Below are 26792 nucleotides of genomic sequence, written 5' to 3'. Positions count from 1 at the left end.
CACAATGTAGACAAAAAGTATACACATTGATGCATGAAGACACGATGCTAACACGAAGCATACACATGTTAGACCTGCATCACATGTTAGTACTTCAAAACCCATGATAAAAATATATTCAATCTTGTAAGTCATTAACTTATAAGCTCGTAATTCCTAATTTAAACACTTCTTGAGGAGAAGTTGTGATCAGATGCTTAGCTCTTGGGGGAGTGCTTCCTGGGGCTCTAATTAATAGAACAACTCTCCACTAAGCACCATTTTCTCATGATGCTTCTGTTTTAAGACCTTATGGATAATCAATCTTGATATATCCATCCTTCCTAGGAGGGAGTTCTTCCTCATCCTAGGCCTTATGGATACCCACACTAGGTGTATCCATCCTTACATATGCATATGATTTTCTTTAACAGTGTGTATTGTCCTTCAGAGAATACTCGATTCCCTGCCTTACTTCTTTAAGAATATTCAATTATAGAATATCTTGTGAAGTCATTCAGAGAGGTTAGTTCTCTGCCTTAATTCCATATTAGGAATTATAATTGTTGTCTCATTAGTAGCTACTTAGAGTAGTTTATTTCTTCCTTCCATTGATCTCAATAGATTTCATGCTCTAAAAAAATTTATCATTGACTTTCTTGTTGTGTCCTTTCCAATTTATCTGAATATATTGCCGAATTATAAATTCCTCTTTCTTGAATCCTTCTTCTGGCTAGTCTTTGTCATCAGTATTCTTTTTGTATATGTTGCCGAGTACATTGTTATGTATTCAGATGGATGTTATTTGTTTAGTTGACGATCAATCCCGAATGAGTAATGTGTTGATGGACCTCATATTATTATTTGCCAAAGGACTCGTGTTCACTTCTTCTTCCACAAATTTTGTTAAAAGGTTATCCATCATTCTGCTATTTAATTCAATCATATGTCTATCACAAATTATCCTCAAATTTTTCACATATTTTACCTTCACTGATGACTCTTTATTTCTATATGTTGATATTTTTTAAAGACACGCTATAGGATGGCAAGATCATGCTCTGATACCGCTGTAATGTCCCCATTTAATCCCTTGAATTAAACTCTCATAATTTACTTTGTAAGAGGCTTTCTTTTTCTTTTTCTTTTTTTCATTTCAAACTTAGGATTAATGCTTAATTCTTCCCAAATTGTTGGATTATATAAAGACACCTTATTTAGCATATATATATATAGTTTCCAATGTAGGTTTGTCCCGATGCTATGATAGAGTAGCGATGTCTATCAATATCTTGATTTGACCTTTTATAATGATATACTTCAATATAAGAGGAATTCCTTTTCCAGGCAAGATTGAGTTTATATCAGACATACTTCACAGACCAATGTGAATTAAAGGGTTGATCTGAATGTGTATAAACTAGTATTCACCTCTGAATATGATAGGATGTTTATCCATTTATTGTTGATATGAGCAAGTACTAGTCTTCCATTCCAAATATTGTCTGAAACTGGTTGCTCTCCTGGGATAAATTTTATTAAATCTATTATGATATATTAAAAATCTGCAGAGGAAACACATAGACCGATGATTTGTAGTAAGGGTATCACTGCTCTTATTCCTTTTTAGCTGATAATGTTGATGATCGTGGATAGATATCCCTCCCCTTGCTTATACTGTCTTCAAATGTAAAATAGTCCTCTTATCTACTCGATAATGGGTTCTCTGTTCTGTTTATTTAGACAATGCTGCTATCTGGGTTTCAATGTATGATCTCAATAAGTATGTAACCCTGTTGGTTCACTGTGATATGCTGAGTATCAATGCTTACTGTGATGTCTTCTTATTTCTCTTCATATTAATTCAATATCTTTAGAGTTGTGTATCTATAACTTATGAAAGTCTGTGGCTCCACTAAATACACATAGAGATGGTTCTTGTAGATCGAATAGTAGTGTAACCGTGGATCCCAAAGGCTTACCAAGTATGTAATTCAGACTTTAGACTATTGGTATGATATTTCGCTAGGAGCCACAGGAGATTAATAATATATTTCTAGGCATGAGTTCCAATTATATGTGTTGTTACTCACATATGCTATCATCTGCGAACTTGTGGACTTATCTTTTCCAGGTATATGTGTTGGTGTCTTTGCAAAGTAATTGGACTTCCCGTCTATCCTACGTAGCACTTTCAACAGTGATGCCCATCGTTGTTCATTTCTTTCCTCCTATTTATTAATATTATTATTATATCATGAAATGTTCATGTAAGACACGGTAGTTTGCATCTGCTATTAATATAATTTTGAATTCATTAGTTGCCGTGTATAAATACTTCAAGGAATTAATCACAATATCTTATAATTTTCATCTATAACAGTGTTCGGTGCCTCCTCTTTCTCCCATGTTGGACGTTTTTCTTAAACTGAAAGATGACTCAATTCCTTCCATGTTCCATGAATGCCTTCAATAAAGCCCTGAGTTGGATCCTAAGCGGTTGTTGATCCCTCCGTCAGTCTGCAGATTATAGAAAAGATATCATATTCGATGGTTACTGTAATGTTCTCTTCAATCATTTATTTCTAGTAGATAGTTCACTAATTTCACAATTGAGTATTATTATTAAATCTCTGATTTCCATCTAACTCTTCTTTTCCCCATCCATGATAGTCCCTCCTATTCATTATGCATACCTATTTTATATCTCTTTCATGGTCTATTTTTGAATGGACACATCCTTAGAATTTAATAGATATGTTTTAATTAAATAAGTTTACATCTAAAACTTATCTAGTTATAATATATATTACATTTAGTTATAATTTATCTAGTTTCATATTTACTTTAGTATTATTATTTATATTAATATTCTGCTATGGTTATTTATTATCTCTTTTTATAGATGAGATATTACATTAGATAATATTAACAATGTTTGCTTTCATCATCATAATAATTTGGATGATAATATATTATAGGGTATTATTATTATTATATTATAATATAGTAATATATTATAAAATTTAATTTCTCAAAGTAAAGCATTCTTTATCCATCTTATTATTATTTTATTATATTTATTATTATTATTAAATTCTTTTAGAGGAAAATAGGAGACATTACAAAATTTATTCTCCAATTTAAGCACAAAATAGAACTCCTGAATTGAAGCTCTCCCAAATACCAAATTCAATGGATATTTCACCACCTCAAATGGTTGCAACACTGAAGAGTTGACGTTCTCCAATGGCTAGCTGAAATCGGAAACCTTAGGTTCTTCTCCCAACTTGATATCAAATGCAATTCACAAAATCGGATGATAAACAATAAAGCTCTCACCTCTTTTTATACTTTTCCTTGACCCTCGTAGAAGGAAATAAAATATTTAATAATTGCATTCTCTAGAAGTTTCCCCCTTCCAATAATTAATGCACTTGCTAGAAGCTTCTCTTTGGCAACACAATAATTAAATAAAATATTTAATAATTGCATTCTCTAGAAGTTTCCCCCTCCCAATAATTAATGCACTTGGTAGAAGCTTCTCCATTGCAATACAATAATTAATTGTGCTTCTAGAAAATTAAATTACTAGAAGCTTCCCCCTTCCAATAACTAATGCATTCTCAAATAAATTAAATATAAAGTCACTACTTTTTTTTGTTTTTTTTTTGACTTTTGACTTTTGACTTTATAAGAAATTAATTTAATCAATTTCTCCTTATTTCTCCACTTAGCCTTCGGAGAATGTAAAGGCTAAGAACTCCACTGATATGCTAAAAAGATGGGGACATTACATGTATGTGGAAAGGGAAAAAATGAATAACGTGTATGCTGCTTGTAGAAATCATGTCTTGCATGCCGAAGTAGACATTATGCTGAGTTTTACAATAAATCTCAATGAGTTTTAGTGCAAAGTGCAGATTCTACATCAACCTTATCAATAACTCGCTCATACCTAGTTGCTAACTGATTTTAACTTAAATGTAATTTTTTCCTAGGGTTTTAGTGTGTTATTTGGTGAAAAAAATCATGTGATTGAGGGCTTGAGGGCAATGTGTAATTTAGGGCATGACGACAACGCCATGCAATTTAGAACATGTATGATGTTCTAGCCAAATCATTCAAGGATGACTTCAAATCATTTTGTCATGAGAATTTGTTATTATGTGGCAATCGGCCTCGAGAAAAAGTTACTTGTTTTTTAAGCTCTTATTTTTTGAGACAGTATGTATCAAGAAAAAGAGTAAATTAAAATTTTATTCACATGAATAACAAATTGAATATATTTTAGTATTAGCGATTCCTTGCAAAGGCATTGTTCTATTTTATTGTTTTTATCACCACATCTCATAATTATAATAAAATTTATGTAATTTAGAGTAACAAAGTAAATCAGTGTTACAGGACTGTGATTCCTAAGGCGAGCCGAGCAAAATGAGGCAAACTGCGCTAGGTTTTGGATTCAGCCTGAGGCAATTGATTCACCGAGTCTTGCTGGTCAAACTTTGCCATCAGCCAACAAAAAATACTAAGTTTTTCAGCTTAGGGGCAGGAGGATTTATACAAATATAACATTTAAGTATAAGTTGCATTTATTTTCTTTCTTATACTTTAAGTTATATTTGTATAAATACTGTCAAGATGTTTGAAATAGGTTTCAACTTCATAGGAGTTAAAATGCAGATTCTAGATTTTGGGGTTTTTCAAAAAATTTCAGGCTTAGTCAAATTTCAGGATTCAAGATACCTTCAACAATGTTATCTTGCACAACTTTTCTTGGCCAGTTGAGGTCAAATTGAACCTAGAAGTTGATGATCCTATCTTCAACAATGAAGACTTGGAGTAGGTTGATTAGGTGGGTTCAGAGGCAGAGTCAGTGGTAGTGGTGATAGCAGTGGAGCAGGGTAGAGTACGAGGAGACCCAGTGCAGGACCTTGAGGTTGAGAGTGATGGATCCAAGTCTGATGATGAGGATTATGAGGATGATCATGACGAGCATGTCACTGAGGTTCAGCTTCATACACAGGGAGAGATTGGCTCTAGAGTTTTCCATGACCTATCTTGGCCATAGTCCTAGGAGGACATAGGCTACTGTGAACCTTTATTTTGATATATGTTTTGAACTTTTGATTCAATGGATTGCATATTCCATGAATATTATAGACATTTGCCAATGACACTATATTTCTATTATGTCATTTAGTTTAGCAAGTAATTTTTTTCAAAAATTTGCATTTATACTCATGTGATCTATGAAAAGTTGTGAATGTGTGCAAAGTAGCTTTTATTTATCTCAATTATCATGTATTTGATGTTAATTGGTTAAATGATGCATGAAAAAACTTAAATTTTTTTGAATTTCATATATTTTTAATTGCCGAGTCCGAGTCCAAGCCCAATTTGGGCTTGGCTGAGTCCGAGGCTGCTAACACTAAATAATCAAAACTTATAAAATTCCATTGATGTTACTAATTTAAAAAGTGTTTTGACTTATATTTTAAAAGATTACATATTTTGAAATGTTTGGGAAATTTGCCTGAATTTTTCTCCAAATTTCTGTTGAGTCAAATTTTAATCTTTTTTTGGATCTGACGAGTAATTGCCGAGTCTGAGTTTTTCAACTATGGTAAAGGACATGTGCCTATCAATATGACCTGGCACCATTTCATGTTTGAAAATCTGCTTTGCAAGTTGTGGCATGTGCTGGATTAGTTCTGATGCACTCTTTTGGTTCTTGGAACCTGTCCTTACAATCATTGGTGCACACTATACAGTGGAATTGCAGATTGTTTGAATCTCAAATGTTTCCATTCTTTTTTTATTAATTTAAATATAATATTCTTTCTGTGTCTTTTTTAATTCATGTGAAAGCTTCTATCTACCCATCAACTCTGCAAAAATGCAAGAAAAAGAGAATTAACAACATAATCGACTGTGACATGATATTGATTTGAAGAATAGACAAGGATTCAGGTTAAAATTTGGCTACAGAAAGAAAATTGTTTGAGTACAATGACCTATTCATGACCTCTGTAGTACTTTTGGTTGTGCTCTTTTACTGTGAATTAAATGACATTTCTCATAACTGCTGACTTTGTTATCTATTAAATGTTGTGATAAACTTATCATAGAATTAAAGTGCGCTTTGTGATGCAACCAGTGTTCATTCTTGATATTTGTAGTTTCTCTTTCTACATTATTTGAATGTTACGAGTGCTACTTGTTTGAAAAATTCTACACAGAAATTTGAAATATATCTAAATTCTAATCATACTTTTTATCTATTGACCTCACGGTTTATGATTAGCATGCATAAATTGCTACTTATATGTGATTTTAGAATTTCTTTTAGTTGATCAGCGCACTTACATGACATAACAGGGGAATATCCTATCTTTTAATTTTCTAGTTCTAGAATAAATACCGCACAATCTTTTCATTTATTCTGAGGTCTTAGCTCATTTTATATAGATATAAAACTTCAGTAGGAACTTGTATTGTGAACACACTGCATTAAAATGTACTAATTACTTTATTTGAATGGGCTGTCTGTTTTATAATTAAAAGTCTGGTTGTTGTTCCTCATCAGTGTTTCAACTGATTTGAACTTGTATATACTGCAAACTGTCTTTGGTTAGAATTTAGAGTCACTCATCCCCATATGTTTTCTCAAGACCTTGTAAATGTAAAAAACGTATGTTTGGATATGACAGGTATGAAGCTGCATTGGATCCATGGTTGAGTTCATTGTGGGAAAAAGTCGAAGAAAACTTTCCACATAAATTTGTAGAAGGGATGGTCATTTCAGATATTGAGACAAATGCTTTGGATCTTCCTAAATTTTATATTACATACCACAGCCATGTAGATGACGAGTTGCTCTACAAATCATCTAGCAATAAGGAGCCAGGTAATGTTTTAAGTAAAATTAAATGGCCTTTTAGTTTGTAGTTCACTTAATTGTATAAATCATTTGCATTTCTTTCAAACATCTTGTTTGTTTCAAGAGACTTAAACAAGTTATTTGCATTCATGTGAGCAACTTGTTATTTGTATCCAGAGCCACTAGAATGGCAGGTTCAGGTTTATGATAGATTGTTTCTTTTGAACTTTTTGACACTTCTAATTTGCTAAACCACGAATGCGTTTTTCTCTTGGGCTAAAATTTAAATCATTATAATATACTATTATACTGATTCCTGTTATTAGTAAGCCAGGAATACCATAGTTGCATTTTGATTATGCCCTTTTTCCCAGATTTGTAAATAGTACAGAAAAACTTGTGAGGACTAAGAAATTGTGCAAAGTTCACCTTGACTCCTAAAGTTGTTGGTAAATATTGTGTAGCCGACAGGATGTATGTCGTCAGTAAATATTGTGTAGCCGATGGGTTGATGTCGTTGGTAAGTATTATGTAGCCGACGGGCCCCTTCAAGAAGGTTCTTCGGAAAGTATATGTACACCCTTCAAGAGCATTGTAATCATCAGATGCATAATGTAATGTCTTTGGCGTATGCGAATAATAAAAGGAGTACTGCTGTTCTTGTCTATTGTCTGTGTGCATTAATCTGTTTACCACATGCGGTAAACATTTGGCGCCGTTGCCCAATGGACCTAGAACGAAGGTAGAGGAATGAAGACTAATGCCAAATCAGCTTAACAAGGATAGAAATAAGATAAAGGGAAAAGATGGAATATGCACCGCACAAGAAAATTTAATTTTGGCACAACAAGCCGAGTGCAGACGGAGGTTTCAGTAGATTGCCGACGGACATCGAAGCACTGAGGAATTGTTGGAAGAGACTCGAAAACGGGTGGAATTGGTGGAAGAAGCAAGGGAGGAATTTTCGAACCTGTATTCGCCGAGGGAAGAGAATCCAGATGAAAGGGAATTAACTCGCACGGCTCAGAGTTCCCAGGGAGCATGAGCATGGAGTGAACTCTTTGTTTGCAATACACTTCTAGAACGGACAATTTTGCTTAACGAAGACCCTTCGTCACCAAACAACGCAGTTGTTGGGAATAAGACGTCTGCCCAAAACAATGTTGGTGTTGGAGTGCAGAACGTTGGTGTCAGAATACAAAGCGTCGATGTTGGAGTGTAGAGCGTTGGTGTCGGAATACAAAGCATCAGTGCTAGAGTGCAGAACATCAATGTCAGAGTGTAGAACAATGCCAGTGGAGCAGTACTGAACAACACCCGTACACAAAATCTAGTTATAATGGCAGGACCAAAAGAGAAATTGCCAAAGTTTGATGGTGATGGAACGGCCGATCCAATCAGACACTGTAAGATGTGAAACAATTTGGACAGTGAATGGCGTAACTGACACAAATGAATGGGTGCGACAATTTCTAGCAACCCTAAGGGGTGTAGCAATTGATTGGTTTGCCGATACGAATCCCCAAAAATTAACCAATTGGGCGGAAGTTAAAAAGGAATTTATCACCGAATTCCAATTGCTGCGTGACGACAATGAGATCATAGCAGAGATATATGATACAAAGCAAGGAAAAAATGAAACAGTTCGACTATATGCCAGAAAATTAAAGACCTAAGAAACAAGATGGAAAGTAAGCCGATAGATGGACTACAAAAGAGATGGTTCATTGAAGGACTACACCTAAAGTTATGGAAGAAAATGAAGATTGTGCCGCCACATCATACATTGAAGCATACAATCGAGCGATGAACTTAGAAAGTGAGCACAAAACAAAAAAGAAGAGTAGCTCATCCAATTTAGATGACGACGTGTCTTCGAAAGAAGAGAGCAACGATGATGAAAAGGGCAGCAAGAAGGTTCGAGCTCTCCAGAAGGATATGATCTGAATGATGAAGGAATTTAAGAACATGCAGAAAGAGACAAAGGGAAACGAGCTATGGTGCATAGAATGTAAGACAGAAGGTCACGCTAAGGGATCCTATCCAAAGAACCAGTTTTGCGAGATCTGCCAGATCATGGGACATTCCACAAAAGAATGCCCCTTCAATATGAAAACAAGAGGACCTCAACAAGTGCTCCTGACCCAGGAGGCTTTCGTGTCAAGAGGGAGCGGAAACACCAGCAATGAGGGTGCCACATCGGGAGGGTACAAAAATAATAGAAGGGGGCAAAACAACAATAACAATGCCAACAATAATAATGGGAGCCGCAGCCGAATTCAGTACGATGCGAATCGCTGCTCGATGGTTCAATGTTGAGCATGCAATTTGTGGGGCCACTTTGCTGGAGACTGTACAACGACAAACACACCAAAGTTGTTATGTTGATGGTGCGGTCCTGGAGATCATGAAGATGTCGAGTGCCCGAAATCAAGAGTGAATTTGATCACCACTAGGATAGACGAAGAGGAGGTTCTAGCAATCACACGGAAGCAAGCAAGATTGTACCCCGACCCGATGGAGGAAAAGAAGAGATTAGAGGAAACAAGGGCGGAAGATGAGAAGGCGACATAGGCGAAGAAAGCACACTTGAAGGACACTACTGGTACCTCAGTAAGGAACTGCGTGGAACAAAACATCGTACGACAAATATTACAAACTAAAGTACCAATAAAAATAAATGATTTATTGCTCACAATGCCTCAACTCCGATCAGCACTCACAAACATCGCTCTAGGGTAAATTGCCAGTAGAACAAGGAAGGGAGAAGGAAAGTGGCACAAATGCAGAGGATCCAATGTTGCTAGCCCTCTCATCCGGACGACATCCGACAGTCGTCGAGATGAGAATTTTGGGAACTATCCTGATAGACACAATTGTGGACGGCGGGTCAAGCGTGAATGTCTTACTGGAAGACACCTGGAAGAGGTTGGAACAGCCGACATTGTGGCCACTTACGTTCTAATTATTAACGGCGGACCAGCACAGGATCAAACCATTGGGAGCCCTGATGGCACAGCTCATGACTATTGGAACATAGTCGTTCCTGCTCGACTTCATCATTATCTCGCTGAAGAGGAGAGGATATGACGCCATTTTGCGTCGAGGATGGCTCATACAAGCAAAAGTGAAGCACGACTAGAAGAATACACTATCACTGAAAAGTAAAGGATGAAAATTTATCATTTACACACGCAAATGGTGGACGAAGAAGCTCTATCATATGATTTCGAAGAAGAAGACGAAGGAAAGCAACGATTGGAACCCAATAAGGAAGGAGTCCTACGGTTGGAAGGTGGATCGACGAACGATGATTTGGATTCGGTGAACGGCCTTTTCCACTGGCAGATGGAGGATTACGAGCTCTTTCCGGTCTATAATATGTTAAGGGTCGACGAAGGTGAGAAAGAAGAGGAAAATGAATGTACGAAGGAATACAGAGAAGAGAAAGAAGGAAAGGCGGTTACCGTTGAAGCTAAAGGGAAGAACATACAGTACAAACCCAAAAAAAGGAAAGATCCCACCGTACGGAACACAGTGAACAGACCGCGCAGAAAGAAAAGGTTACAACGCACCACAAAATTAGTAGAAAGGTGCCGACAGCAAGGAAAACACATGATACGGTCTGCACAGGAAACAAAGAGGAAGGGTTTAATAAAAACTTCAGCAGTATGGAGTGAAGGTTCTAAAATCAAGAATATAGTTATTGACGGCAAGGAGTGGTAGCTGATGGGATTCATGGTACCGAGTTTCGAGCACAAACTAAGCGATATGGAAAACGTGAGGGAGAGATTGTGTAACTTAAATAAACTTGATGAGCAACGATTGTAGGCACAATGGGCCACAGAGGTGACATAGAACAGACACAAAGCATGGCATGATAAACACTTGAAACTGAACAAGTTCTAACCAAGGCAAATGGTGTTGAAGTATGACAGATAGAAAGAAATCAAACCAGGCAAGGTTAAAGTCAAATGGGTCGGGCCATACCAGATCTGGGAAGTAGGTGATAACAGAGCAATAAAGTTGTGGACATTGGACGGGCAGGAAATTCTGGAAACGGTGAATGGTTCGAAATTGAAAATATATCAGGCACAACCTGTTCTGTCGTCGACGAAGATCAAGGAGCAATAGAATTCTGGAAAAAAATGGAAAAAAAAAGTTTTTTAAAGCCACCGTACGGCGGCTTCACTGGTCGTCGTACAACTTTGTAAGAGCCTTATAGTCGTACGTACAGAAAGTACAGAAAAGATTTTATTCTTTCCCTTTACGGACTTCTTGTTATTCTGCTATGAGGCCATCAGAGGTTGAAGAGGTATCTGGTAGGCATTGTATGCTCTTTTTATTTTGCCGTACGACCCCTTCAATATAGACAAACACCATACGGATTTTGTTCTGAGTAGTTTATATTGCCCGTACAGTATTTGTTCAGGCGCATACACCATATAGCACAAACACCGTATGACCCCCTTTAGTAAAGACCCCTTGTCCATACGGAAAAGGCAGCGATTGTTCTTATGGTGATTTAAATGCCATACGGTTTTAATGTTCCTTCATTGTACAGCTAAGTGCGACCAATCTTCCTACGACCATATGTTGGCACCTACGGAAAGTAAACATAGGTGAAGTACTTCGACCGTACGGTATTTTGAAGACTAGAAGGGTTCTTGAATGCTAGCCAGTGGCCTAAACTAGTATTTGATTCTGACTAGCATACAACCATGGGGATGAAGCATACAGGCAGGATGGAATGCAAAAGAGAAACAAAAGCCGTACAGAAGTGGAAATGAAAGTCATACAACTTGTTACATTGCAATAATACAAGCCAAGGTTTGAGATGCACCATCGTACAGACACGAAAGAAGCGTGACGAGGTTTTCTAAAAAAAAAAAAAAAAAAAAAACGACAACAAATCAAAAAAGTTCAAAATGAATAATGTATGATGCCGAAGGGAAGAGAAAGACATAAACAGGTAGAAAACAAAAGTGGTTGGCTGAAAGAGTGTGGAATCGGAAGAGAATCACAAAAATGGTGTGTTCCATGGAGTTTTGTATGGCTTTGAGAGTGGCCCAAGACTTCGTTGGGGGCGATGGCCCCTAGACCCCCAGTCGGTGCAGTTATTAGTCGTGGGAAGTGTGACCAGTTGATGAGACCTGGAGCTGCTACATGCATAGTGTGCTAGAGGTGGAAAGATCAATAGAGCAAGCCTTTCGAGAGGGGTGATATGCTTTGAAGCACTTGGAGTAGGTGTTGGACGTGAAGCTGTCTTGGTGGATGCATAGAGAGCTCGGGAGGAGCTGATCATCCAATTGAAGGTAGTTCAGTGACACTTGGCTCAGTGTACCCAGGAGTTGGAAGCAAAGAAGGCGGCACAGGTGGCTATCAAGGTCGGATTGGCTAAGGTGACAGTATTGTGTTAGCAGAGGCTACAGATGCAACATGGTTTGGAGACTAGTTTGGTGCAGGCACGGGATGAATGTGAAAGTGGTGTGACAGAAATAGATTTATCTTGTTGTAGTTAGTTAGTTAATGTATTCTGTTTTGTTAATTTGTCTCGGATATTTTGTAATTGTCATTCGGAGACAACTTTTTCTTTTGGGGGGGATGATGTCGTCGGTAAATATTGTGTAGTTGACAGGATGTATGTCGTCGGTAAATATTGTGTAGCTGATGAGTTGATGTCGTCGGTAAGTGTTATGTAGCCGATGGGCCCCTTCGGGAAGGTTCTTGTTATGTAGCCGACAGGCCCCTTCGGGAAGGTTCTTTGGAAAGTATATGTACACCCTCTGAGATCATTGTAGTCATCAGACGCATAATGTAATGTCTTTGGCATATGCGAATAATAACAGGAGTACTGTTGTTCTTGTCTATTGTCTGTGTGCATTAATCTATTTACCCATGCGGTAAACAAAAGTCACCCAAAAGACTATATCTAAAATTCTACAGACCATCCTGTTGGCTCTAAAAGTTGCTGGTCCTCTTCTCTAGAACACTAAGGGGAACAAGATTCCTCAAACAAAGAAAGGATACATCAACAAAAAATGGACAGCTTTGGGACAAGTCTTTGGATAGGGCATATTTCTTTATCTCTAGGCTCTGCAGAACTTAGGAGGGTGATCTTTTAGTTTGTATAGAATGACAATAGAAAAGAAACGAAGAAGCAACATCTTGGTGTAGACTACCATGCCCTGATGGCAACCATGTGAAGATCTTCCAGAACTCACAAACAAGCACATATAAACAAGCATGCATGTGCGATCAAGGATAGAAACTAGTGAACATTATTATATATTAGTCCCCTTAACATTTCACATGTATGTGAACCTTGTGTCTCACCTATGCAGCCCTCCAGATGTTGTTTTGACTGTAGTTTGCTAACAATTTGTATTGCTAAAGCAATGGTCTAGAGAAATGAGTACAAATTTCAATTCTATATGCTCAATCCTCTAATAGTATGTGTTTGAGAGATTCTTAAGAAGTAACAATGGTTGTGGAGCTGAATTGAACATATAGGTTGGACAACTTAAACTACAAGTAACAAGAAATGTTTTTGAAGTGAAATGATAACGGCATAGAATTGAAGGAAATCACCATAGACTCGTGTCTGGACACATCGATGCCTTGGTCTTCTGGTTCCTTAATCTATTGGGTATCAGAGTGATTACCACATCTTTAACATCCACACTAGCAAAACCCCATCCTGAAAGCTAGACATGGACAAGACAGTCATAACCTATGCTCCACAGCTATCAAACACATGTTTATACATAACCAGGGATGTTGGTTAATGAACAATAATGGAGTGACCCATAGCCAAACAAGACAAATCGATGTGACATGTAGAAAAGGATAACGTAAAAGCACTTCAAGTTGTTTTACAACCCCTACAAAGGTCAACTAATCAGCATTTAATAAAATAAGAAAATATGATTTTAGATTAAGACATTGCGCACTGCCTCCTGAATACGCGCAGTCAGTCGTGGAGACATTCATATGTAAAGAGAAATCTGCATTTGTAGTTTTATATAGGCGATTACAACCAACGACGAATTGAAAGACTGGTGAGGACACAGATAAATTGATTCCAGACAGAGAACTGATTGTCAAGCATGGGATTAACAATATGACCTTCAAGCCAACCAAAAGCCATCGAACTTGATTACATCTTTGATATGCTTATATAGCATTACAGATCAACCATCTTGGGCACAAAGAACAGGTAACAACCGTGTTACATAATTAGTGTTGGCAGGGAAAGTAGTGGAGTGGATGTACAGCATAGGAAATTCTACTGCAACCACCAGAAAAGGGTTACAGAGACCCCAGCTGACAGGTGACCTCAAGAAAGAGATGTTTTGGTATGGGACACATAATATTTGAGAATGCTTATACACACACACATACACAATCTTCGATATTCTAGTTCTCTTATTCTATTCTCATTTTCTTACCTATCCTACTTTTGTTTCATTCTACTTTACCTTTATCACACACACACACACAGATGTAGTAAAGGTAAAATATAATTTAATAGATGTAGGATAGGTAAGAATATGAGAAAAAAATAGAAGTAGAATATAGAAGATTGTATACAGGTAGATATATAAAAAAAGACATCCAATGGAATGATAGAATACAAATATAAGATGTATTAATTCACTGAAATTTATCAACAATAATATATGATGCTACGAACTTTCATTTAATTTCTGTTTATGAGTTATCCTGATATCTTGTTTGGTTCCAAATACCCAGGAAAAGTGCCACATTCAGCACAAAAAGAACCCAATCTGTCTTCTTATCATCGCATCTAGTTCTTTAAGGGATAGACTGAAAAATGTGTCCCTTTACAGATGGACATGTGATAAAGACATCCAATGGAATGATAGAGTATTCATAAGATGTATCAATTCACTGAAATTTATCAACGATAATATATGATGCGAAGGGCTATCATTTAATTTTTGTTTTTTAATTATCCTGATATCTGGTTTGATTTTCCCACATTCAGCATAAAAAGCCCCACATTATCTTCTTATCACTGCTTTGCGTCTTCTAAGGGATAGACGAAAAAAAGTGTCCCTTTTTAGAGCCACAGCCTGTCTATATGAGCCTGTGCCTGTGCAAGAGGGAGTCCGACACTGCTATCTGAATTCCAACATTTTCTCTCATGCATCTAGCTGAAAATCTCCAGCATTTCAGCAATATAATGTTCAAGCAGCCAACATAAGATGGGATTGCATTTCCTTCATGCCACTAGCAAGTCTTTTTCACATGCAAAACAAAGATAATGCCCATGGCTCCCAAAACACCAAGCTATTAAATATTGTATTTCCTTCCACTACGGCATACAAGGCAATAACGATTGCAACAATATAACTTTCCCATTGTAAATGCTGCAACAACAGTGTATTACCCTCAATCTTGTGCATCCAACAATTATGAATATATGGCATTCAAATAAATTCAAGAGAGAGTTGACCCAAGCTTTGCTGCGAGTTTGCATTGAAAGTGCTTGAAAATATGTATGGCGGCGATATCACTTTCCCAATGTAAATGCTGCAACAACAATGTATTACCCTCAGTCTTGTGCACCCAGCAATTACAAATATATGGCGTTCAATTAAACCCAAGAGAGAGTTGAACCAAGCTTACTTGTGACTTTGTGATGAAATTTGTTCGAACTTTATCTTTAGATAAGATTTTACAAATTTCCTAATTACCTCAATCATTTGTCTTGTGAGAATTTCTGAATGAAATCTCCGACAAACTGAATAGGGCAGATTAAGATGCATTATCGAATAGGTTACCCTCAAGGTTTCCATCGTAGCATTTCTACCTCCATGAGGCACTTAGAATCTGAATTGGAGAATTGATCCAAACATATCCAAATGAGCCTCAAAATGTTTTTATATGACAATCCATGGAAACAACTAAAATAACTGTTTGAAATCCTCTTCCTTCTAATAGTTTAAGAATGAGTGTTAATTTCCTTCAATATTTCACTTAAGTCACTTTATAATAAGTTGGAATTATTAAATTAATTAAATAATATTGCTTGTAAAATATACTAGGTTGGATAATATCAAATAATTAATTTAAAATTCCAATTTTTTAACTTTGAGCTATGGGAATTAAATAGGGTAGTTAGTCTGTGGACTACTTTGACGAAAGGGACATCTCAGTCCTCTCTTCTTGAAATTGCTTGCCTACAAGAATTGAAAATTAGAATGCTGAAGAATTTGTTCTCCCTTCCAAGTGGCATCTTCCATGAGCAAGTCTCTCCATTTGATAAGATACACCTATATTGCTCGACTTCTCAATCTCCTCTCTCTGACATACAAAATCTCATTATATACCACCAATCTACCCTCCTCATCTAAGGGTGGATGTTTAGGTGAAGAAGTAATATGCTGCCCTAGTGCCTTCTTGAGGCTTGATACATGAGACACATTATGGATCCTATTGTTCTTTTGCAGCTCCAGCTCATAGGCTAATTTACTAATTCCCTGGAGTATCCTTTAGGGGTTGTAGAAGCAAGATATTAAGTTTTTGGCATCATCTTTCTTCAACGAAGACCTTTTGTATGTTTTAGGCACAGGAAGACCAAGTCACTCGCCTCAAGCTTTGCCAAACCTTGTGACTGTTTGCATAAGTATTTTGTTGGTTTTGGGCACGTTGTAGATTATTCTTAAGTATCTTAAGGATCTTATGACCCTCCTAGATCTAGTTCTTAGCTTTGAGAACCTTGTTCTCACTAAAAACTAGATCCAAATATGATGGAGCATCATATGTCTACAAGGCTCTAAAGGAGTCATCCCAACTGACATGTGGTAGATGGTGTTGTAGAAATGCTCTTCCAAATGCAAATACTTGATGGATTCCTCTTGCTGCCCAACTACATACTTGCACAAATACCCCTCAATCAATTTGTTCACAATCTCTATCTTGACATTTTGTTTGAGGTTGGTAACTAGTGTTGGGGGTTCAATTAAGTGCTAGATAACCTAAATAATTCCTGCCAAAAAGTTGAGAGAGACTTGCTATCCCTGTCACTAACAATATTGCAGAAACCCCTAGAGTTTGAACACTTCTTTGAAAACAACTCTATAATGTGTGGTGCCTTATACTTCAATGGGATACAAAATAAATGTGCAAACTTGGTCAATCGATTGATCACCATAAAAATACAGTCTTTGCCATTCACTTTAGATAGACCTGTAATGAAGTTCATAGGTACAATTCCATTTGTTGCTTTAGAAAAGGAAATGGTTGAAGCAAACCAGTTGGAAAGGTGTGCTTGACTTGTTTTGTTGAGAAGTCATGCATCCTTGAACATGTCACAAGACATCGTTCTTGAGGCCCTTTCATGAGAAACACTCTTTAAACTACTTTTAAGTTTTTAAATTTCATGGGTGTTCTACCAAAGGTGTATCATGGATTGCTCTCATAATTTTCTCCTTAGTTTAGATTTAAAAACTAAGTAGATTTTGTCCCTTTATTAAATAAATCATCTACTACCCTGTACATGTCATCCCAAACTTTGCCATCCATCACCTCGCATGCAAATGTGCTTTTGGAGTGCTTCTGCAAAAAGTTAGCGTGCACACAAGGAGTTTTGTTGAAGACTGTCAAATATTTTTTTGTCTTGTCCATCATTTGATTATCTGATGTTTGTTGGGTGGATATTTTGCAACTGACAATTTTGGGTAAAAATTCAGTCGCAAAATAGGATGACCAGCCACAGCATGTGAGACAGAGTCTCTCCTACCTTAAGGGGAAGGCTCCCCCTTCTCACTCTTCCTTGGATCAACTCAAGGTAAGCAAGAAATTGAGAGATTGATAAAGAGGTTGTTACTATTATCCTTTCTTCTTAACTTTCAAGAAAGGATCCACTTATTCGTAAGGTGAATAATGGGCAAGGTGAATCTCTAATTACACTTCTATCACGAGCTAGAAATAGTGATACCAATAAATTTTAACTAACTCAAACGCTAGCCAAAACGTACCAGTTTGGCTCTAAGTCCTATTGTAGTTCTATATGGTAGAAGTTTTACAATCAGGGTAGAAAGACTCCTAAAAGTAAGAACAATCTAACTATTTTGCGAATTAAGATCAAAATACAAGCCACAGACAAGGCTTCTAACTATGGATTTTCACAATTGTTCCTGGTCAAAGCTCGGGCTTCAATTGTTTCTTAACTCTTTTCTATGCTCTTTTATTGAACACACAATAATAGCATGAATCAAGACAATAGGCACAAATTATAGTCAATTTGTTCTATAACAATTGCTTCCAGTCAAAGCTTCGAATCCAATTGCTTCTTTTATTCACTTTTCTCCCAAATTCGTACTACACAATCAAAGTTATGGTTGCACAAATGTGGCAGAGCTTTCTTGCATACAACAAAAGATAATTTTTACAATGAGGGGGCACTCCTTTATATAGGCAAAGAAGTTAAAAAGTGGGAGCTACTCAACCAACTTTGACCAAGTCTAACTACAGAAAATAAAAGGTTACATGCAATTGCATGTGCAACTCGCATTTTATCGTTTTACATACGTGTAACTCGCATTACATGTAATTACACTTTTTCATGTAATGCGTCTTCTCCAACTACAAACATGAAAGAAGAAGAAAGAAGACGGAAGAGAAAATAACAATTCTGAAAGGCCTTGTACTTGACGATGCAATCCCAGATGATAACAGGATTGGGAGTTCATGTACCTTGTACTGCTGCATTCACATTGATAACCATAGTGTTGCGTCTTTTAACAACCTCTAGCTCTCTTTGATGAATTGTCCATTATCATGTGAAAACTTGATGTGATCCATCTTTTCTCGCTCAAGTTGTCGTGAATTCTCCTTTGTAGATCAGCACAAACTGGAGTCTTTGACACTTTCAAAACCTTCTTGACGATGTTCGGATGTACACTTGGAACAACTTTCCATCAGCACCTTTAACTCCTTTTTTTTTTTTTTTTTTTTGAAGTAAAGTGCTTAGCGCATGGGAATGCTTGTAAATGGAAATTGCTGATTTTCAAGAAGTGACTTGGGCTTTCAAGATGTCACTGCACGGAAAATGGATTACATGTAAATGCAACATGTAACGGAAGGTGGAGGGTGAAATGAGATGCAAGTGTGAGTGAAAGATACGCTTTACATGCATATGTGGATGAAGGCTAAGATGGAAAGCATGGAAAGATACGGAAACATGTATTTGCTCATAGAGGTGTGAATGCATATGGAGAGGAGAAAATGACATCTTTTTGACTTTACAAAAAGTGACTTTTAGTCAAAATTGGACCTTTTGGATGCAATTACATGTAAGGCATTTCGTGTAATTGTGTCGTGCGAATGGAAGCGAAAAATGAGATGGATGAAAATGGAAACGGAAAATGGGATTACATGCATATGCGGATGGTGAATGGGATGAAAAACATGTAATCGCATTTGTCGGATGAAATGTGAGATGTAATGACATGGAAACGGAATGTGAAAAAAAAATGAAATGATAATGCTTTCGCGTGTAATGAAGGAAAAACAAGTTCTTGGGAAAAAACTTGCAACTTCTCCAAAATGGAGAAAAACCAGCAAAAAGCACACAAAACCAAAACAAAAGAAAAGCATACCTTTGAAAACAACTCAAAACATGTCAAGATGCAATGCACTCCAAAGATGAAATTTGAATTTGGAACTTGGGGAAGAACCAAAAACATCAAAATGAAGGAAAACTTCATATTTAAAGGAAAAATGCACTTTCTAAGGGAAAGATTCTTAGAAATGGCATCCATTCAACGATTTCATGCATAAAATTAGCAAGGATAAGCATGAATTAAAATGTAAAAAAGAAGAGGTCCACTTACATGATGAATATGTGCCAAAAATGAAGAAAAAGATGCTCTAAAATAGCAAGTTTTATAGTCTTAAGACCAATTCTCTCTTAAATCCAGATTTTCAAACAACCTTTTGACTTCTTCCGCACTTGCATGTAATAGACATTCAATGGTCGGATTTGACATGAAAGTGCCAAATAAATGGTCTCCAAAAACAATATCATGCATTTAAAACTCATAAACAATCCCTTTTGATCAAATGTATGGGCTGAAAATGCAATTTTTTGAGTTTTTTGAACAAAAATATGACTTTTTAATTTAAAAATCTGGGCCGTTTTTGCAAAAACGTGGCCAAAAAAATGCATGTTTTAAAGTCATTTTTTACTTGTGAATGCAAAAACGACTTCTCCAAATGGATATACATGGTTCCAAATGCAAAAAAGTTGCTTTAAAACACATAAAAGTGGATTAAAACCCCAATTTTCCGAGCATTTTAAGCAAAAACGTGTTTCTCCAAGCAAAAAATGTGATCTTCCCAACAAAACGATTTGATGTTTAAACACAAAAATAGTGATCACTATGTGATGTAATCAGCAAATAGGGCCAAAACAATTTGATTCCATACAAAAATGTGATCGAACTTTGAAGATTTATGGAGTTTTATACAAACAACGTGCCCTAGCTTGGGAGTTTCAAACACGTTTTTGGTTGCAATAACTTGATTTTTGATGAGGGCAAAATGATCACCTCTCCAAAACATGATGAATGCAACTGATTTCATTCAAATCCATGGAGAAAATCAAAAGTTATGATCAAAATAGGAGGTTTTTGGAGCAAGAACATGTTTTCTTCACATAATAGGACATTTTTATGTTCATTACATATTTTAAAACATGTTGGAAGGCAAAAGAGGACCTTTTAGAGTCCATTACATATTTTAAAATATGTCATGAGATATAATCTCACTTTTTGAAGCCCATTACATATTTTAAAATGTGCAAGTCTCCAAAATCTCACTTTTTGGAGTCACTCATATTTTATAAACATATCTCACCGTTTTCATGCACAAGCATGAAAACTCGGCTTTTCATATCATTGCATCAAAAAGGTCCACTTTTACAAGCTTTTGATGTAATGGCATGAAAAGTATCCTCAAAGTGAATTTTCATATGCATTAGCATGAAAAGTTTCCACTTTTCATAGTTTTTTACATGCATATGCACATAAAAAGTCCACTTTGAGGCATTTAAGTTATGTATTTCACTTAATTTTACAAAAATGTCATCAATATGAGTCAAAAATAATATTTATGCATCATATTAATCAATATAATACATAAATATTATATTAAAGTGACATTTATATAAGCATTTGATTTTAAAATCAAAAATTTAAAAAGTAACTATATAGTTCTATAGTCACTTTAAGTGAAAAATTAAAAAGTAACTCAACTTAAAATTATAACATAAAGTGCACTATAGTCACTTTAAATTATAAATTTAAATGAAAAGTAACTTCAAAACATAACAAAAAGTGAATAAAATGTTATATTTTCAAAACGTGAATGTCAAAATGAAAATATAACATCATATTTTTAATTCGTGCTGTTGCACCTAAAATGTCCACTTTTGAGGCACTAAAATGACCATATCTCTTGACTGACAATTGTTGTCGGTAGAAATTGTGTATTAGCCGACGAGTCCCTTCGGAAAGGAAATTATGTATCGATCGACGGGTCCCTTCGGAAAGGTTCTTGTTATGTAGCCGACGGGTCCCTTCGGAAAGGTTTTTGTTATGTAGCGACATGTTGTATGTGGCCGACGGACTCCTTCGGGAAAGTTCTTCGGTAAGTATTTATAACCCCTTCGGGAAGCATTGTATTCATCAGATCATTAAAGCATAATGTAATGTTCTGGCATATGCGAATAATAATAAGAGTTCTGCTGTTCGTGTTCGTGTTCATTATCTGTGTGTAATTCTTAATTAACCTATGCGGTAAACATTTGGTGCCATTGCCCGATCGACTTGGTACGGTGACAGGCAAATGAAGATTAAATGTCGAATCAGTTGAACAAGAATAAGAATAAGTTGAAGGAAAAGGATGAATTACGCGCAGCACAGGAAAATTTAATTTTGGCACAACAGGCTAAACGCAGACGGAGATTTCAGCAAGTTACCGACGGACACAAAAGCACTGAAAAATTGTTGGAAGAGACTCGACAGCGGCTCGATTTGGTGGAAGAAGCAAGGGAGGAGTTTCTAAACCTGCATACGCCACGGGAAGAGAATCCTAACGGAAGGAGATCGACTCGCACGGCTCGAAGTGCCGAAGGAGCACGAGCGTGGAGTGACCTCTTCGTTCGAGATACTTCTGAAACGAACAGCTTCGGTTGACGAACCCTCTTCTTCACCAAACAGCGCGGAAGTCGAAAACAACGCGGAAGCCGAAAACAGCGCGGGTGTCCAGAACAGCGCAGGTGTGTAGAACAGGGTGGGTGTTCAAAACAACGCGGGAGCTCAGAACAGTGCGGGTGCTCAAAACAACGTGGGAGTGCAAAACAGCGCAAGTACACAACAAAACCCCCAACATACAATGATAATGGTAGGTCCGAAAGAAAAGTTGCCTAAATTTGATGGTGATGAAGCAATTGATCCGATTCAACATTGTAAAACATGTGAAACGATCTGGAGGACAAATGGCATAACAGATACAAACAAATGGATTCGACAATTTCCCTCTACCCTACGGGGTGTTGCGATTGATTGGTTTACTGATACTGATCCACAAAAGTTGAACAGTTGGGATAACATTAAGGAGTTCATCGTAGAATTTCAACTTTTGCGTGATGATAATGAAATTGTAGCGAAGATATTCAATACCAAGCAAAAGAAGAATGAAACAGTACGGGTCTTCACCAGGAGTTTGAAGGACTTAATCAGTAAAATGGAGAATAAGCCGGCAGATTGGCTCCAGAAAAGATGGTTCATTGAAGGCCTTCACCCGAAACTGCGGAAAAAGATGAAGATCGTGCCACCATCGACATATACTGAAGCATACAATCGGGCATTGAACCTTGAAAGTGAACAGAAGACAAAGAAGAAGAAGAAGACCAGCTCATCCGATTCAGATGATGATGAGCCTTCAGGAAAAGATAGCAGCAACAATGAAGGCAGTAGCAAGAAAGTTTGTTCTCTTTAGAAGGACATGCTTCGGATGATGAAAGAGTTCAAAAACATGAACAAAGAGACTAAGGGCAATGACCTATGGTGTACGGAGTGCAAAAAAGAAGGCCATACGAAGGGATCCTGCCCAAAAGATCAATTTTGTGAGATTTGCCAGATTCTAGGACACTCGGTAAAGTAATGTCCTTTCAACCTGAAATCAAGAACACCACAACAAGTGTTCCTCACGCAGGAGGCATCCCCGTCGGGAGGGAACGGGAACACCAGTACGGAAGGTGCCACATCGGGCAGATACAAAAACAACCGGCACGGTCAAAACAACAACAATACAGGTGGAAGGAGTCGAATTTAGTATGATGCGAATGGTCGGTCGATAGTTGAATGCCGCGCATGCAATCTGTGGGGTCACTTTGCCCGAGAGTGCACAATGGCGAACACACCGAAGTTGCTATGCCGATGGTGTGGACCTGGCGATCATGACGATGCTAAGTGCCCGAAGTCTAGAGTAAACTTGATTACCGTCGAGATAGACGAGGAAGAAGTTTTGGCAATCACTTGGAAGTAGGTGAAGCTATACCCTGATCCGACAGAGGAAAAGAAGAGACTGGAGGAAGCACGGGCAGAGATCTAGAGAGCAACGCAGATAGAAACGACACACCTAAAGGACACGCTGAGTACCTCCGTACGGAACTGCGCAAAACAGAACATTGTACGGCAAATATTGCAAGCTGAGATACCTGTCAGGATAAGTGATCTATTGCTCACTATGCCTCAGCTCCGATCGGCACTCACAAACATCGTTCCCGCTGCTCAACTACCAGGAGAACATGGAAGGGAGCAGGAAAGTGGAGCAAGTACAGCGGACAAAAAGGAGGAGAGTGACGCAAGTGCAGAAGATCCGATGCTGTTAGCTCTTTCATCCGGACGCTATTCGGCGGTTGTTGAAATGGGCATTCTCGGGACTGTGCTAACGAACACGATCATGGACGGAGGATCCGGTGTCAATGTGCTGCCAAAGGATACTTGGAGAAAGTTGGGACAGCCGACATTGTGGCCACCTACCTTCCAGTTGTTAACAGCCGATCAACATGGAATCAAGCCATTGAGAGTACTCACAACGCAACCAGTAACGATTGGAACACAACCGTTCTTGTTGGACTTTGTCATGATCCCACTGAAGCGGAGAGGATATGATGCCATTCTAGGCCGGGGGTGGCTGATACAAGCCAAAATTGGAAGAAAAATACTTTATCACTCGAAAGCAAAGGCCGGAAGTATGTCATCGATCTACACACTCAGATGGTTGGAGAAGAAGCTCTATCGTCAGATTCCGAAGGAGAAGATGATGAGAGGAGGCAGAGTATGGAACCCGATCAGGAGGGAGTCCTAAGATTGGAAGGAGATGACGATCTGGATTCAATAAATGGTCTTTACCACTAGCAGATAGAGGATTACGAGCTCTTTCCAAGTTGTAATATGCTAAGGATCGACGAAGGTAAGAAAGAAGGAAATGAATGTCCGAAGGAACATAGAGAAGCCGAAGGAGAAAATGAATGTCCGAAAGAACACAGAGAAGCCGAAGAAGGAAATGAATGTCCGAAGGAACACAAAGAAGCCGACAGAGGAAATGAATGTCTGAAGGAACATGGAGAAGCCGAAGGAGGAAATGAATGTTCGAAGCAACACAGAGAAGCTGAAGAAGGAAACGCGGGTATGACTGAAGCTGAAGGACAGAACATACAATACGAACCCAAAAGAAGGAAAGATTCTATTGTACGACTGCGCTGGAAAAAAGTATTACGTTGAACCACAAATATAGCAGAAAGGTACCAGTAGCAAGGAAGACACACGATATGGTCTGCACAGGCAACAAAGAGGAAGGGTTCAATAAAAGTTGTAGCAGTACAGAGTGAATGTGTTATTGACGGACAGAAGGGGCAGCTGATGGAGTCCATGGTAGCGAGCTTCGGGAACAAACTGGGCGATATGGAGATGACACAGAACAGGCGTAGCAGGTTTCAACTCGGACAGTGGGTGTTGAAGTACGATGACCGAAATGAGATCAAACCAAGCAAGTTCAAAGTTAAGTGGGTCGGGCCGTATCAGCTCCGGGAAGTAGGGGACAATGGAGCAATAAAATTATGGACTTTGGATGGACAGGAAGTGCCTCAGGCAGTGAATGGCTTGAAGCTGAAGGTATACCACGGACGGAAGACTTCTGCGTTAGAGAATGGCCTTCGGGCGACCCCTTCGTCGTTGCAGACCGACGATGCCGACGTTGAAGGGAAAACTGACTTTGCTATTGAAATTTTTTTAAAAAATATATATATATATATATATATATATATATATATATATATTAAAAAAGATTGTATGGATTTTTCAAGCATATCCTGTGTACGGATTTGGATTGCAAGATCACAAATTCTAAAGATTGGGGTGCGGTTTTTGGATGGCTTAATGCGGATTGTGTGAAACATTTACCCTTGCCGCCGTACACATTTGATAGTTCCTGTACGGATTGTAGGAACATTACTAGGGGTTTGCAATTTATCCTACACGTTTTTTCTCCGGCGTACGGATTTGGGAAGGCCTGTAACTTGCAATTTCTATACAGATTTCTTAGGCAAAACTTGGTGTACGGATTTCATGGTTTGGGCATACGGCTTCTGCATGTTATTGCATAAGGAATTGGTGTACAAGGTTAAGGATGTAATGTAACAGAGGGCGGCAGGAAGTTTTCCAAAAAAAAGAAAAAGTCGACAAATCAAGAATGCTCAGAATGAGTAACAGATGATGCCACAGGGTAGAGGAAGAACCAACGATTGCCAGAAAGAGTGTAGAATCGGTAGAAAATGATAGAAATGGTGTGTTCCGTGTAGTTTTGTGTGGGTTCCAGAGTGTTCCATGCTGCCCCAGGACCCTGCGAGGGCGTTGCCCCTCGACCCCGCCGGGGGCGTTGCCCCCTAGACCCCCAGTCGTTGTGGATATTAGTCGTGGGAGTCTAACCAGTGGAGAAGACTTGGAGCTGCTGCAAGCATGGAGTGTCTGTCTACCAAAGGCATTGAGAGTAGGTGTTGGCCGTGAGGCTGTCTTGGTGGATGCATAGAGAGCTTGGGAGGAGTTGATCATCTAGTTGGAGGCAGTGCAGCGACACTTGGCTTAGGGTACCGAGGAGTTGGAAGCAGAGAAAGCAGCACATGTGGCTATCAAGGTCAGCTTGAGGAGTCAGTATTGTGTTAGCAAAGGCTATAGATGCAACGGGATGAATGTGAAAGTGATGTGGCAGATCAATATTGTTGTATTAGTTGTTTGAGTTTTGTCTGTAGTCGTCAGGAGACGACTTTTCTTTTTGGGGAGATGATGTCGTCAATAGAAATTGTGTATTAGCTGACGGGTCCCTTCACAAAGGAAATTGTGTATCGGCCGACGGGTCCCTTCAGAAAGGTTCTTGTTATGTAGCCGACGCGTCCCTTCGGAAAGGTTTTTGTTATGTAGTGACATGTATGTGGCCGACGGACTCCTTCGGAAAAGTTCTTCGGTAAGTATTTATAACCCCTTCGGGAAGCATTGTATTCATCAGATCATTAAAGCATAATGTAATGTTCTGGCATATGCGAATAATAATAAGAAGAGTTCTGCTATTCGTGTTCGTGTTCATTATCTGTGTGCAATTCTTAATTAACCTATGCGGCAAACAACAACTCCAATTGACCTCTAGGTTAGATTGAATCGAAGGGTAAAACGAAAGGCATGACATGAGCAAAACCAAAGGACCTAAAAAAAGCAAACACAAACTCAAAAGCAAAGAACGGACTGTGAAGGCTTCAAAAATCAAGCAAAGGCTCGACAAAAAGAAAAACAAAAAAGACTTGATGAAGGCCTTCAATAAAACAACTTGATATTCG

The 26792-nt window shown here is 37.9% G+C and overlaps 1 protein-coding gene across 4 annotated transcripts in view; it reads left to right on the top strand.

The window, feature by feature from the left end:
• LOC149535359 (Flavodoxin family protein) overlaps nt 1–26792 on the top strand; it is a 215697-nt gene that overhangs the window by 90336 nt on the left and 98569 nt on the right. For all 4 annotated transcript variants that reach the window (XM_089806790.1, XM_089806788.1, XM_089806791.1 and 1 more), the window contains exon 7: nt 6696–6892. In XM_089806790.1, the coding sequence (XP_089662916.1) occupies nt 6696–6892 (197 nt within the window). The remainder of the gene's footprint in view (nt 1–6695; nt 6893–26792) is intronic.

Source organism: Cupressus sempervirens, chromosome 10, assembly GCF_028749045.1.
Source record: "Cupressus sempervirens isolate cs-2001-9-10 chromosome 10, ASM2874904v1, whole genome shotgun sequence".
NCBI classification, from domain to species: domain Eukaryota; kingdom Viridiplantae; phylum Streptophyta; class Pinopsida; order Cupressales; family Cupressaceae; genus Cupressus; species Cupressus sempervirens.
The sequence above is the reverse complement of the archived record's forward strand: the minus strand, read 5'-3'. Positions and strand labels throughout refer to the sequence as shown.